Source organism: Populus nigra, chromosome 10, assembly GCF_951802175.1.
Source record: "Populus nigra chromosome 10, ddPopNigr1.1, whole genome shotgun sequence".
Lineage (NCBI taxonomy): Eukaryota > Viridiplantae > Streptophyta > Magnoliopsida > Malpighiales > Salicaceae > Populus > Populus nigra.
Genome location: NC_084861.1, coordinates 11,695,275 through 11,710,604, shown reverse-complemented (window position 1 = coordinate 11,710,604; position 15,330 = coordinate 11,695,275). Strand labels below are relative to the sequence as shown.

Genomic DNA, 15,330 nt, shown 5'->3' with positions numbered 1-15,330 from the left:
CCAGGGGCCACCCTTATCCTTCAAGTCAGACAGAACAACAGTCGCATCCAAACAATCGGTTCTTTTTCACCTTCTTCCATCTGATGCCCTGTCCCATCTAGTTGTTTCTCCGTCGTCTCCAATATACCAGCAGCGCAGTGCAAAAAGAAAACGATGTCGTCTATGAAGGATTTTGCCATGGATCACCAAACCCAGCAGCAGCAGCCATACTCTGGTCAGTACCGACACTTGCTATTTAAATATAATAACTTCTCTTACATTTTTTTTTAATGTTATCATATTTATTCAGAGAAACAATCTTCTTTTTTTCTTTTAATTACATGATACGAATTTGAACTATTTGTAAATATCTATTGTGGTTTTTCTACTTGTAAATATCTACTGGTCGTTCCTTTCCATGGGCTGCCTTTTTTTTTCTTTTTTTAGGATAGCTCAGAAACAAAAATTTATTATTTTTGTGTGTGCAATTGTGTTTATTTATAATGGGTTTTAATTCGTAGGCTATGATTTTGATTGTTTTATGGTTTTGAAGAGTGTTGACGATGATGGGTTGTATTATTATGTGCAATGTTCTCTTTTATCGCGCAGGTGCAGGAAACGGCCATGATGGCAGCTACAACAGGGTTGCGGAAGTTGGATGGTTTATTCTAGGTGAAGATCAACAACAGGTCGGACCTTATACGTTTTCTGAGCTAAGTGGTGAGTTTGATCGGATGCTGTTTTTAAGTTATTTAGTTTTCAAAATACGGAATGATTGTCTTGAAACCTTGTGCCTTTACTTTAAAAAAAAATATAAACAAGTGCATGCTTGAATTGTTTTGGTGAGTGAACAGGACTGTAAAGAGAAAAAAGGGTGCTTGCTTTTATTTTGCTGTTAGTTTTTTGGTTTCTTATGTGTTGATGTTTCTTTTGTGGGAGCTTTCATTTACTGGAGAATTTTCTTTCTCTACTTTCTGGAATTCCAGTTCCATCAGTAATCAATAGCAAGGTTTCAGGACAATCGTTCCATCTGTAACATGTTCAATTGGTCTATTGAGCTATTGAACTGTCCTTTGCTTATTTGCTTCGCCTGGACAGAGCACTTCCTGAATGGGTATCTCGTAGAAAGTACACTGGTATGGTCTGAAGGAAGAAGTGAATGGCAGCCACTGTCCTCATTCCCTGAGTTCACGTCAGGAATATCTCAACAGGGATCTGATTATTCCACAGCAGGTGAAGAATCTCCTTTTCTTTTCTATTCTGTACTGTCTATGTATCATTTCATATTTGATATGCCCTTATATATATGTTCATAAGCATAGTTATCATTTCCATCTTCTGAATGAGGGCTTGTAACCTCTGATGTTTCATGCAGCACTTGCTTACAATGATAAGGAGGTCGAGAAGTTGCAGGAGGCCAGAGAGGCTGAATTGGAACTTGTTGGATTGAGAAATGGATCTCATTCTAGCAATGAACGGAAAGCCAAGCATTCTACTTTAGGTGAAGATCTTCTTCCCCCTTCTTTTCTCATCCTGCTTGTGGAAGCTGTCTTATGCTATGATCTGTTTGCAGTGTCACCCAACACTGATGAGGATGAGTTTGAGAAATGGAAAAGGGAGGTAGAAGAGGCTGAGGCTGAGGCAGAAAGGCTGAAAAATGGATCTCTTTCTGGCAACACTGGAGATGATCTTGGGATAGACGATCCTGACAGGGTTCTATCACCACCAGATGGTGAGGATGAATTCACAGATGATGATGGGACTACATACAAGTGGGATGGAAGCCTAAGAGCCTGGGTTCCTCAGGTTGGTTGTCATTTTGTGGCTTTTGGAGGGTTTATCTTCATTCTGATATTTTTTCAAGAACTGTTAAAACTTTATTGTGAAATTCTGCGTTAGCATTATGTTCTTGACATTCAGATCTTAACCTTGTTATTTTTTTTTAAAAAATTCATATCCATGCATATCTAAACACATATACCTACACGTGTATATTTGTATGTATGGTCAATTTTGATTAAGATTGAGGAGGGTTATGAATTGGAGAAGGATAATTTTGGGTTGTGCCATTTGCTATCTGTTGATGATTTCTCATTGTTAGTGTTTATGGAGGGAGCTATCTCATACTCATCTGAAGCTCCTTGACATGGTTTATATTCTGATTGTTGATATTGGGATACTAATCAAGTGCAGCATTGGTGAATGCTTGGGTTTTGGGCTTGATGAGTGGCCTAAAACTGTATCGGATTTCCCGTGCAGGGCAATTGTAGGACAAATTGGGTTTCTGTATCTGAAGAGAGACAGATTTTAGGTTCTAGTGATGATTATTAGGGTTGTGCAAGCAAGTGGACACGGAGGATTTAGGCAGACGCCCCATTGTTCGTGGTGTTGCAATGAATTCAAAGGATCATCCTCATGGAGGAGGTGAGAGGCGCACAAAAGGTAATGAAATTCGGCCTCACCTTGAGGGCCCCAGCTGGATTTCGGGCAGGAGTGGGGAAAGGCAGAAATGAGTTCATGCCACGACGATCTATATGGAAGGGAAGGGCAGTTGTTTTCTTATGTTGAGAAAGTCTTTTTTTATTTAGTTCTCCAACTCTGGATGAGTTTGGGCCTCCGGCACCTCTTTTGAGGACGGGAGGAAAAAAACTGGATTTGGTGCCCTCCAACGATCCCCCTCGGGCTCGGGAGGGCCTTTGCCTTCATTTCTTGAAGAGCACGAGGTCACCTCTTCATGAAAGCATACCGTTCAGTGGCCCATTATATGAAGCCAGGATAATCTTTTCAATAGACTTTCATGAATGTCACAAAAATTATCACTCATTGCCATCCTGAATTTCTGCATCATAAGAAAGTTAATGTTGTATCATGCGATCAGTGCTTCCTGGACTTAGAAAAGGCAATCTCTAATGATCATTTCTGTGATCATTCCGAGTCAGATATCTTCTGAAACTTCCATTGCTATTTTGCTGGATTGCTCAGTGCTATCATGCTTCTTTATTTTGAGGATATTTTCTTATGGTTTTCTTGCCTCTCCTGTAACACCAAAATAGCCCATTTTTTTTTCATATTGATGCATTGAAAAGGTGATGCTGCTTCTCGTTTCTCCAGTTTTTGACCATTGTTTTATCTGGCCAACTATCATCTTCTTACTAATGTGGTTGAAAATGATGATTACAACCTTTTGTTCGTAATCAACTGATTTTCTAGGATAATCCTTCAAGTGTAAGTGGGCGGTTTGGAGTAGAAGAGATGACTTTCCATGAACAAGAGGAGGTGTTTCTAAATGTAAACGCTGCTGATGCCACTTTGAAGGAAGAATTCAATGTTACTGATGAAGTGGTAGGATCACAGCTTAATAACAAGAGGAAATTGCGTGACAAGCAAGCGGACAAGAAGGACGAGCAAGCTGATAAAAAGGTATCTTCTTCATACGCTTTTCTAGTTACTTTGTTCGTGCAAGTTGGGTTTTAAGCACAACTAACAGTACCATTGTAGCCTGATGACTGTCGTCGTCATCATTATCAAACAGTTTCATGGATTTTTGGGACCGTAAAAATAGATTGTACTATAAATTAAATGTATAAGAATTAAGGTGCCCCTTGCATGATGGGGTATTTGGGTATTTGTTGTTTTTCTTTTAGTCTGAATTGTGTTTTTTGGCTGTGCTTAACTCCTTGATTTTTATGTATTTTGCAGGAAGCCAATAAGGCTCCTGATAGTTGGTTTGAATTGAAAGTCAATACACATGTTTATGTAACTGGGTTGCCTGATGATGTCACTGCTGAAGAAGTAAGTCAGTTGCTGTCTTATCTTGGTTATTGTTTTATCTTAGCTAGAAGCTAATTTGATAAAAACATTGCAGGTGGTAGAGGTATTTTCCAAATGTGGGATAATTAAGGAGGTATAATTTGCATTGATTTACTGTACACGTTTTCTTAATGTACTCATGGTTGAGGTTTCAAGTCGCCTTTTTCCTATGATAGTTTTTGTGACCTAGGCCAGGCGTAGCACCAGAAAAGAATCTTGTCAAATACTCATTAGATGTTGTGCAGTTAAAAAAATGCTTACGAACTTGTTGGTTAACGTAACAGAGTATGTTTAGCAATTCAGCTATCATCCTGTACGATTGAATTTAATAATTCAGTAATCATGTGCTACATGCATGTACTTGAGATGGAAAAAAGTATAAAGAAGAGAATTCAACAGAAGATTAACTCATTTAGTATATTCTTAAAGGACTTTTAAAGTGTAAGGTGAAGTCATCTCCACAAAGCTAGACTATATATGGCCATTTATTTTACAATCTTATGATAAAGTAAAAGCTTTGCCATTGTTATTGTTGTGCTATGATAAAATTAAAGAAGATTTGTGCATATGGTACATGTAAAGTTTTCACATTAAGAGGGTGGAGAATACTGTTTTCGTTGCAGAACTACTCTGTTTTGCTGACTGAGAGCTGATGCTGTGCATGCATGGTTGCGAATAATTTTTCAGGTCTTCTTGGAGCGTCATATCGCATTATTCTGGACATAGCTGAGGTTTTATGTCTCGTTGTGTCCTAAAGTCACACTTGTTTGTTGACATTTATGTTCCAATATGATCTCAAAATTAATCTTCTAGGCTAGGCTACATTACTGTTTAATGGACCTCACTCTATTAGTTTTCAATTTCATTCTTCATGCATCATCAGAAGGTGAAATGGGAATTTTTTTATGGATGTCTTTGTGTGCATGCATTTGCTTCCCGGTCTCGTGATGTGTGGAACATATATTTAATCCTAGGCAATTTGTCATTTTGAACTGCACATCTAAGAAACCAAGTTATGAATTTTGTAGGATCCTGAAACAAAAAAGCCCCGAGTGAAGATTTATGTTGACAAAGAGACAAGAAGAGTAAAGGGAGATGCTCTAGTTACATATTTGAAGGTAATTGCTTTACTGTGTTACTGTACTTGAAATGTGAAACAGTCAAGATTCTTATCTCTGAGTATATGCAAATTTTGCATGGTAGGAACCCTCTGTAGATTTGGCTGTGCAAATTTTGGATGGGACACCATTGCGTCCTGGGGGCACAATTCCTATGTCAGTCAGCCAAGCCAAGTTTGAACAGAGAGGTAACAAGTGTGAACCATGATGTTTCAAATTTTCAGATTGCAATACTGAGGATTTCTGTTATCGTTGTTTGCATATAAATCAGTATATGAATGATATCTTCTATGTCTTAAGGATATCTGAGTCTTATTCATGATAAATGCAGGGGACAGATTTATATCCAAACAAATTGACAGCAAGAAGAAAAGGAAGCTGAAAAAGGTTGAGGACAGGATCCTTGGTTGGGGTAGGTTCTTGTTCAATCTGAGGCATTGAATTTAGTTCAGTAAATATGCATGTAAGGGTTCCAAGTGAACTTACTTTTATCTATCCCTGTCTTTTCTGAAATAAAATATCTATACTCCTACGTTTTATGACATTGCCACAATATCCATGATTTAAACCATTCCTTTAACTAAGTACTTTGATTGTGAGAAGGTCAACTCCAGCAATCTTTCTCTGGCTTGTTAAAATTGATGAGGAATTATGTGGTTTATCCCTTTTACACATGAATACAAAATTTTCCATTTTTTAGAGTTACAGTTGAAAAAAAAGGCCTTGGTAGGGTAAAATCTTGAAGCAGGTTTGAGTGGATAAAAAAAAGGCCATAGTAGGGTAAATCTTGAACCAGGTTTGAGTGGATCCAATGCAGTTGAAGGGTTGAAAATTACATGCCGTACTTTTATTTTCAATGTTTCAATTTTGTTCCACGAGATGTAACTAGTTTTTTCTTGAGGTTTTTATTTCGAGTTCCTTTGCAGTTGCTTTTACAAGTGATGCCTTGCATATGGCTGACTTCATGTTCTTGTATCCCACAGGTGGCCGTGATGATGCCAAGGTGTCAATTCCAGCTACTGTAGTTCTTCGCCACTTGTTCACTCTTTCTGAAATGAGGGTGAGTTTGGAACCATCTATGGTTTGGATGGGACTTCCTCTGGAAGTACTGTTGGTTTAAATGACTTTTATCAGCATCTGTCCAACATTTGACAGGCAAACTGCTATCATTTGTTGAGAAAATAGGGCACAAGAAAAAGCAAGTTATCCTTCCCCCTATTACTCCATGTTGAACTTTTACTCTTATCCATTTGCTGTATTTTGAGTTTTTCTGTGTGCACAAAAAGTTATTAAGAGAGCAAATGTGTTTCTTTGAGATTTTGCAGAGATATGGTAAACAATTTGACCTGTTGCCATATCCACCATTGTTGATCTGTTTATGATGCAATTCTTTTCTGTATTTTAGTAGTTTATTTTGTTAAGGGTGTTTTTTTCTGGGCGCTTAATGTAATTCTCCCACTTTTGTTAACAGTTTATATTTGAATTTCTTATTACAGGCTGATGAAAGCTTAGGTTCAGAACTCGAGGTAGATGTTAGAGAGGAATGTGTGAAGCTTGGTCCAATAGATTCCATCAAGGTATCTGAAATTTTTTCAGCCAAGCTTTTGTATTTGTATTACATAACCTGTTACAAATCATACTAAACAAACTATTCATGCAATAGAAACTTTGCACTGGTTTGAGTTTAGTGCTAGCTGGTAAATTTTGCATTTTACATGTAATGGTACAGATTTAGTTCATTTCATCTAATTGCATTTGTTCTTGGTAGTCCTTTATTCTCCAACACTTATTTCGCTGACCTTTTATGAACTCCTGGGCATTGAAAATTGTACTTCATTGTCTTCACTAAGTGGACCAGCCTGTGCATTTTCAAACATGAACTGAAAATTGTTTTCTTCCGTTCATTCTCAAAGAAATACTTAGGTATCATGGAAAACAAGAAGTTCAGAAGGCATTATGTTTCTTTTGTTTGATTTTTTTTGGTTTCCTACTGCCTCCATGCAATTTTAAGGACAAAGGTTCAAAATTCTCTTCATTCTTGTTGCATTCCTTTATTAATGCACTGATAGCCACTTTTGAGTTTCATTGCCAAGCTGCTGTTGACTAGATTTTAATCTACTTTCAGCTCATTTTAATTTCTCCCCACCTTCTCACACTCTTTTATGTCTCTGCTTGCAGGTCTGTGAGAATAATCCACACGGCGTTGTTTTAGTGAGATTTAAGGACAGAAATGACGCTCGAAGGTGCATAGAATTGATGAATGGACGATGGTGAGTTCTGATGTGTTAATTAGTAGTTACCTCGTTTGACTCAGCCGGACATGAGTGAGAATCACTTTACTTTATAGAAATTGACCGGCACAGTAACAAGCTCAGGCATGATGATTACTCATTTTTACTTTTGGATAAGCAGCAGCAGACTAAAAATATCAGCAGCAAAATAGTAGATAATTAAATTTATACATGCATGTGAAGATATCTACTATGATGTGATTTTCAATAAACTGTCAGATCTGATGTAATAAATTAATGTATCATAAATGATAAATTTCAGGTGCTTTGTCTACATAAGTTTTTGATATTGAAAATTCATGCAACACAATTATGAACAATTTGTCACGATATGGAGCGAACACATTCAGTGTCAAACTTGAAATTTGATTTGCATGATCTAAAATGAATAGAGGACTACATCTGATAGTTGGTTAGAGAGAAATGGAGATTTTTGATCTCTTACATAAATCATGCTAGTTTGTTCATGCTTAAACATGCATAGTGGATCTCTTTAGAATTTATATTAATTGCATGTTATACAACCGTTGTGCTACACCGTGTTGGATTGTAGAGTTCAGTGCTTTTTGTTTGCTTGGAAATATGGCTGGGAAATGCAAATTGCCGTATCTCCAAATATTATACAGTACCAATGATTTGTCACATTGTGAATTGAAAAGAGACGCTATGAGAGATTCTCTCAGAAATAAGGTGTAGATCAATCAACCCAAAAGTGTAGCATCAGTTGAAATCTTTTATGGATTATTAATTCATTGGTATTCCTCACCAGTCCTTCCGAAGTAATTTAAATTTTCTAATTTTCTTTTTCTGTTATGATTCTTCTTGTTGCCATTTAGGTTTGGCGGAAGACAGATACATGCTAGTGAGGATGATGGGCTAATTAATCATGCTTCGGTCCGGGATCTTGATGAGGATGCTGCTCGCTTAGAGCAGTTTGGTGCTGAACTTGAAGCTGGCTGACTTAGCTGCGATGCTGCGGTTACACTTATCATGTGTTCCTGATGTTAATTTTTTTTCGAAATAGAAGTTGATATATAGGATACAGATGGTTGATTATCTTGGAAAGAGAGGCAAAAAGGGCGGCAGAAAAGCGTGATGTGAATTCAGGTTGTAAATTCATGGTTTTGAGGATTTGTAAATGATGACAGAGCCATAGAAGCTTGATTAATCCTCATTATAGTTTGTCTCTGAGAAGGGAGTATATGAATCCCTTGCTTGTGAAGGATACAAGTCTACTACTTGCTCAACATTAAAATCATTTTTCAAAAGTTGCTTATTCAGATCAGGGATGATTTTAGTTCTCATGAGCAATATTCAGATCAATGATAGTCGTTTCTTGTTCGGAAAACGGGGGGAGAGAGAGGGAGAAGAAGAGAACAGTAATGGAGAAGTTAGTGAAAACTAACATGAAATGAGAAGGATTACCAAATAACAAAAGATGTATAGGAAGAAACAAAAGAAGAGAAGGAAGAACTTCAATCCTTCCGTCGCATCTCAGAAAAAATTCTCTAGGCTACCCCGGACATGAGAAAAACAAATCTTTTGAATATCCTGAGGTAGTCAAACTACTAAAAAGATGAGATTATTCCATTACCTTGTGATCCAACAGTGAGATATCCCTTTCCAAGGAAATGAGATTTTGACGAGTGACGCTTCGTAAAAAAGGCCATTTTAATTACTTGGAACCTATTCATTTTCTACATGGTATATATCTCTGAGATTGTGCCTTTAAGAGATTGTTGTTGCTCATTGATCAGGAAATCTGGCAAATAGCAGCTGCCTGTTCAGATGTGAATTATGTTTGTGCAATACCTGGAAAAAGGATGGAGTAAATATTATGTGATTGTGTTTGCATCATTTATGTGACTTCAGTGTAAAATTCTTTTTTGTTGCGAGTGTGGATTAATGTATCAATTTTGGAAGAGTTTACTTAGAATTTTCACTATTGATCCAAGTGTCCCTTTTCTTCACAAAACACGCAGAAAATATTTTGCATTCTATGCAGACACTTGCTTTGCGAGTTTTGGTGATAGAGTTAAGCATTGAATTACACTTAATGACTCCAAACAGCAATCATGGTCGTGACACTGGGATTTTTGCACCTGGAAGACATGAACAACTCATCGACGGAACCTTATTCGGCTTCGCACCCCCAGAACTTGGCCCATGCAGCAGCTGTTTCCATGTACCGAAGCAAGAACAAGGTTCGATGCAAATTGTTTTCTGCTTGAACCAAGTGTTTTATCTTCTAGATAAGTAACTTTTTATTTACACTATTCACTCATCGTCTTTTCATCTGTATAAGGTATTGCATTCTTTTGTATTATCCAAAGTGTTCTCAAACTGGCTGTGCATGGTATTCAAAACAGTGTTAGTTTACATAAATGAAGCTAGTGTGTCAGTCAATTACAAAATCTGTCGCTATTAGGTTTCATTATAAGTTTTGCAAGCCCATTTTCCAAAGTATTAGGATGGACTTTTCTTACCTGTATATATCCACTTTTTTCCCCACTAAGCTTTGAAAGAGTTGTTAGCTATTCAAACGAGAATGTTTTTTTGTTATTTTTTTTTGTCTTGCTAGGAAATAGTAAAAGGTGAAACTGCTTAATTATGGCATTAAAGTTGCTGGACACAGGCTACTTTTACTCTTATTCAATATCGTAAAGCAAAGTTCTGGTTCATCATAGGAAATTGAACTGCCTCAGCAGGTGAGAAGACGAACTTGTTAAGAGGAAAGGATCAGTTACAATTTATATGCCATCACTTTTATGTTACTTAAATCATGCAAAGCTTAACATATTGCTCCTGATGATGATATCCTTATTCAGGAGAAGCAAGTGAGGCAGATAGGGTTGGTGGTCGCCTGCGAGTGGCAGAATACTTAGCTAGTTCGAACAAAATAGAACATAAGAAAGCAGCAGCTAGACGCCTTGAGTTTCGAATTGGATGGTAGTTCTCCTTGCAATTTCTTAGGTCAAAAACGGCTCAGTTAGAGGGTTATACTGCTAGGCAAAAATAAATTAACTCCTCATGCTTAAGCCAGCGGCCTGAGCTGAGCTGCTAAACATGATTATTTAATTATTAGCTAGCCAGATATAATTCTGGTTAGTCTAGCATTAATTGTCTCCACGAAGAAGTGACTCTTAAGTAATATTTATCTAGTTTTATTTATTAAGGGTAGAATATTATTTTCAATTTAACCTATATATAATTTCTTTATATTTAGATTAACTTAAGCACTCATAATAAACATCTTATTGAGAATTCTAGCCTCCTTTTATGTTTGATCTGAATTTCTTTAACATGGTATCAGAGCCTAATTGATCGAACCCTTGACTTGTTAATTTTATGGAACTCACTGCCCTTGTAGAAATCATGTTCACCAATGTCAGAGCCACTGATCGTATCAAAATCGTTATCATCATCCACTTCATTTCCTGTAGGATGTTCCAGCACGCTCAATGCATTCCTTTGAAGCTTAACTTCATATTCATTTTTCAAAACATCAGACATGGGTTGTTTGACCTATTAAAAGATGGAGGATGAAGATCAAGTTTTGTGCTTGCGGCTGAAGAATTAATATCTGAAACTTTATTTTAGATTCTTCAGCTTCTGCAATTTGGTATTTCTGTTCTGCCTCTGCAATTGTTTTGGTATTTCGTCTTCTCTTAAGTCTCTGTAATTTGGTATCAGCTTCTGCAATTTAGTATTTCTGTTTTGTTTTTATAATTGTTTTGGTATTTCATCTTCTCTTCAGTTTCTGCAATTTGGTATCAGCTTCTGCAATTTGGTATTTTTGTTCTGTCTCTGCAATTGTGTTGGTATTTCATCTTCTCTTCAGTTTCTGTAATTTGAAATCAGCTTCTGCAATTTAGTATTTCTATATGTCTCTGCAATTGTTTTGGTATTTCGTCTTCTCTTCAGTTTTTGTAATTTGGTATCAGCTTCTGCAATTTGGTATTTCTGTTCTGTCTCTGCAATTGTGTTGGTATTTCATCTTTTCTTCAGTTTCTGCAATTTGAAATCAGTTTCTGCAATTTAGTATTTCTATGTCTCTGCAATTGTTTTGGTATTTCGTCTTCTCTTCAGTTTCTGCAATTTGGTATCAACTTCTGCAATTTGGTATTTCTGTTCTGTCTCTGCAATTGTTTTGGTATTTCATCTTCTCTTCAGTTTCTGTAATTTGGTATCAGCTTCTGCAATTTGGTATTTCTGTTCTGTCTTTGCAATTATTTTGGTATTTCGTCTTCTCTTCAGTTTCTGCAATTTGGTATTTGAGTTAAGTTTCTGTAAGAAAAATAAAAAATTTGGAGTGATATTTTATCTTCCGCTTCTGTAAAATCTGGTATTTCAACTTTCCTTCAGCTTCTGTCATAGCATCTACTACCAAAGAGATTGTTTGGTTACGTTAGTTACTTGCTGATATGAGAGTTTTCTTTTCTCATCCTACTCCTATGAATTGTGACAACCAGAGTTCTATTCAGATTGCTCACAACTCGGTTTTTATGAGCAAACTAAGCACATTGAGATCGATTGTAATCTTACTCATCATCATCTCAAGCATGGCACCATTACTTTGCATTTTGTTCATTCTTCCTTGCAGATTGCAGATTTCTTTACCAAGACGCATTCCATATCTCGTTTTGTTTTCTAGTTGGCAAACTCTCGATACTTGTAGGTGTCGCATCGTGAATTTGAGAGGAGATGTTAAGTAATATTTATCTAGTTTTATTTATTAAGGGTAGAATAGTATTTTCAGTTTTACCTGTATATAATTTCTTTGTATTTAGATTAACTTAAGCACTCATAATAAACATCTTATTGAGAATTCTAACCTCTTTTTATGTTTGATCTGAATTTTTTTAACATGGACTTCATATACATATGCTTGTTTTATGTCTGAAAATGCATCACTTGTATTATGGTTAAACGGTCGCAGTTAGGTCTCTTTGCTCTTTCCTGCAGTTAGTTAACAGATAGCAATGTTTCGTGTTTTTTATGTTTAGTAGTATTTTTTAAAATTATTTTTAAATTAAAAATATATTAAAATATTTATTTTTAGTTTTATTTTTACTTTTTGATATTTACATATTAAAATCATTGAAAAACACTAAAAATATATCAATTTAATATTTTTTAAATAAAATATATTTAAAAATAATGTTAAATGCAAAAACAAGCAACATCAACCCTGAAAGTAAAACTATTTGTTCAGGTTAACAAAATATATATCAAACTCAAGTCTGCTTATATATATATATATATATATATATATATATATGAATATGAATTAGGTTTAAATTTAATATATTTATAAAAATCTTATACAATTGCAGTATAATAAAAAGTTCTATAAATACAATGAATCTCCCGGATTTTTAAATAAAATATATTACATCTTTGAACTTTTATCTATCACACACATAAAATTTTTATTAAATTTTATTTCATAAGAAATTTTTTTATTGCATGTTAAATTAGTTTATATAATTAATGAAATCTTATACAAATTATTCACTCTTCCAAATTTTTGTAAGCTTTATAAACTATAGTTTGTTTGGAAGTTTTTTAATGAGTTTTGCTTAAAACCTAATTTACGAGCTTAATTAAACTAGCTCATGATTCATAATAAATAAAACTTAGCTAAATTTAAACTCAACTCATTTATATAACAAGCTTTAACTATAGACTTATATAAATTCATTTTATTTCAACATACGAGTTCGGACGAGCTCGGTTCACTTGTATTTTGTAGTCGTAGAATTCATTAATATTGTATTTGTCAGAAAATTATTGGAAAAGAAGGACTCCATAAATAACCAGACGAGGAGCTTTCACGTGCCGGACACGCGCAAACCATAAACCGAAGTGAAGAAGCCACGTCATTATTTCTCCATTATTTGTATATACTCTTTCAAAGCCCAGGTTCAAGTCCCTCCTCCCCTACCTAAAACCCTAATCCCAAAACAGAAGATCGTCTTTGTTTGGCAACTCAGGTAAAATAAAAAATAAAAAAACTCGAATTATTAATTCTTCAATCTTTTTCAGCTATGAAATTAGGGCTGTCTTTTAGTTTTATTTTGCGGGTAATTCCTTGTTACTTCAAAAACACTAACATGCTAACATTTTATTTTATTTTTTTAATTTTAGTATTCGACTATAGAATTTACAGGAGGTAGTTTGTAGTGACGATTCATGTCCAGTTTTTTTCAAATCTGACTACTTGGAACTGTAACTACCTGCTTTTACAAGCGCAAAAGGGATTTCAAGTCGTCGTCTTCTTCTATGTTTCGCATGTTTTTGGCAAATTGGGATTGTGTTGAGGATATGATTCTTCAGATTTTGTTGTTTTTTTTTTAAGATTTTAAAGTCAAATGTATGATTCTTTCGTTATTGCCCATGATGTGTAAATGCAGGAAAAAGAAAATGTCAACTGGAGGAGAGAAGGGTTCGGCAACCACAAAAACACCTGCTGATTTTCTCAAATCAATTCGTGGGCGGCCTGTTGTGGTTAAGCTCAATTCTGGAGTTGATTATAGAGGTCACTTTCTCTTTCTATGTAGCATATTCTAGATATGTTCTATATAAACCTGATCTGTAAATTTTTCTTTCTTTCTTTCTTATGCCTTTCTGCTGGTTTCATCTACAACATGGTGAGATGATGGATTTATCTAAATATAGCTACAGTATAACCTTCTTACTTTCCCATAAAATTCACATTTTAATGAAGGTTGCGCACTGGAAATCAATGTGTGTTGGTTTTTAATATTGAAACTTAACCCGTTCTAGGGACAAGATTCACATGGAATTCTTAGCCACATGGATTATGCTGTTCGGGTTCTAATATGCTTCATGCCGTGCTATAGATATACATCTGAATGCAGAATGAACCAGTGGGCGTTGCCCATCATTGCAACATGTCTGTGAACCAAAAAAGTCTACTAGCGGACTAACAGTTTTTCTTTAAAGTCATGTCACAGCCTTGATGAGGGAAGGATTAATTACAAGGAGCGTTTTTGTATAAATAAATACTTCCTGCTTAGTGCATGTGGGTAAGATCAGTGAAATTTCCTAGTTACTCGTCAAGGCTGTCCAGAAATGGGAAGAGTATGAGAAAACACAATGACTAGTTAACCTATAAACCTTTTCAAGGCTGTCCAGAGTTTCCATGACATTCATGGTATGATAAGTCGAATAATCAGATGTCAAAGTGTTAAGATATTACTGGAGCTTCAGCTTGATCTCCCCCACTTTATGGAGCATGCTCTGATCTCTCTCTTTTTATCCAATGTTATGCTTATTGTCACCAGCATTTTTCTTTGTGCAGGTATTTTAGCTTGTCTTGATGGGTACATGAACATAGCGATGGAACAAACAGAAGAATATGTAAATGGCCAACTGAAAAACAAATACGGTGATGCTTTCATTCGAGGAAATAATGGTACCAACTTAAAATGTCTTTCCATTGTAATTTCTTGCCTGTCTAGAAAGATTGCTCGATGATGATCATATTTGAACTCCTTTGATGCAGTTCTGTACATCAGCACATCCAAGAGGACTCTTGCAGATGGTGCATAATCAAAACAATTGTGAGAGCCGCAGCTCCATATGTTAGTGGTTTGATGGTGCGGTGCAATGTAGTGATTCTAGTTACTGGCTTTGGATCAGAAATTAAAGAGTGTCGGTTTAAATTTCCTTGTATCATGTGAGGCGAAGTTGAACTTTTTTTATTTGTAAGCACCTCCTGGGTATCTCCATTAATATGTACCCGCTTTAGTTTACACCTCGAATGTTCATCCAGTTATACACTATTAGTCTATTTGTCAGAAGGGACTGGGAAAGATGGACGAGAAGGGATTGGACGTATCTTTTGTGTGGCAGTAAGAGCATGGACTCAAAAGGATTGGAGGTAATTGTCATTCTTCTCTTCCTTGTTAGCGAAACAATTAGATGGATGATGATTCATCTTTCCCTTGTCCTCCTTGCCTTTCAAATTCACTCCATCCCTCCTTCCGCCAAGCTTCACCCCAAACAGTTTTTCTATATAGCCTTCCGGCAAAGAGCCCCCATTAAACTCACACTGCTATCGTCCTATTTTCTGCTGAGTGTATGATTTGGATGTTCGTTTGACC

The 15,330-nt window shown here is 35.8% G+C and overlaps 2 protein-coding genes across 3 annotated transcripts; both read left to right on the top strand.

Annotated features, from left to right (window-relative positions):
- On the top strand, window positions 1-8,483 carry LOC133705385 (splicing factor U2AF-associated protein 2-like). 2 transcript variants are annotated; one of them, XM_062130549.1, is made up of 15 exons: window positions 1-214; window positions 589-699; window positions 1,078-1,212; window positions 1,355-1,480; window positions 1,553-1,785; window positions 3,190-3,399; window positions 3,679-3,771; window positions 3,845-3,883; window positions 4,818-4,907; window positions 4,993-5,095; window positions 5,239-5,319; window positions 5,891-5,967; window positions 6,404-6,484; window positions 7,086-7,177; window positions 8,035-8,483. In XM_062130549.1, the coding sequence occupies exons 1-15, from the start codon at window positions 154-156 to the stop codon at window positions 8,156-8,158; spliced, it is 1,656 nt and encodes a 551-aa protein (XP_061986533.1). In that variant the 5' UTR covers window positions 1-153; the 3' UTR covers window positions 8,159-8,483. The 2 variants fall into 2 exon arrangements, with proteins under 2 accessions (XP_061986533.1, XP_061986534.1); XM_062130550.1 differs by lacking the exon at window positions 1-214 and having other exon boundaries at window positions 966-1,212.
- A 4,587-nt stretch (window positions 8,484-13,070) lies between these two features.
- On the top strand, window positions 13,071-14,979 carry LOC133705496 (sm-like protein LSM36B). Its single transcript, XM_062130746.1, has 4 exons — window positions 13,071-13,194; window positions 13,615-13,739; window positions 14,526-14,639; window positions 14,730-14,979. Exons 2-4 carry the CDS (start codon window positions 13,625-13,627, stop codon window positions 14,774-14,776), a joined length of 276 nt encoding a protein of 91 aa, XP_061986730.1. The 5' UTR covers window positions 13,071-13,194; window positions 13,615-13,624; the 3' UTR covers window positions 14,777-14,979.
- The last annotated feature ends 351 nt before the right edge of the window (window positions 14,980-15,330 follow it).

Coding starts and splice junctions, on each gene's coding strand:
- LOC133705385 (XM_062130549.1), top strand. CDS start 154: ATGTCGTCTATGAAGGATTTTGCCATGGATCACCAAACCCAGCAGCAG. Junction 700..1,077: donor TACGTTTTCTGAGCTAAGTG/GTGAGTTTGATC, acceptor TCGCCTGGACAG/AGCACTTCCTGAATGGGTAT. Junction 5,320..5,890: donor GGACAGGATCCTTGGTTGGG/GTAGGTTCTTGT, acceptor TGTATCCCACAG/GTGGCCGTGATGATGCCAAG.
- LOC133705496 (XM_062130746.1), top strand. CDS start 13,625: ATGTCAACTGGAGGAGAGAAGGGTTCGGCAACCACAAAAACACCTGCT. Junction 13,740..14,525: donor TTCTGGAGTTGATTATAGAG/GTCACTTTCTCT, acceptor TTCTTTGTGCAG/GTATTTTAGCTTGTCTTGAT. Junction 14,640..14,729: donor TTTCATTCGAGGAAATAATG/GTACCAACTTAA, acceptor CCTTTGATGCAG/TTCTGTACATCAGCACATCC.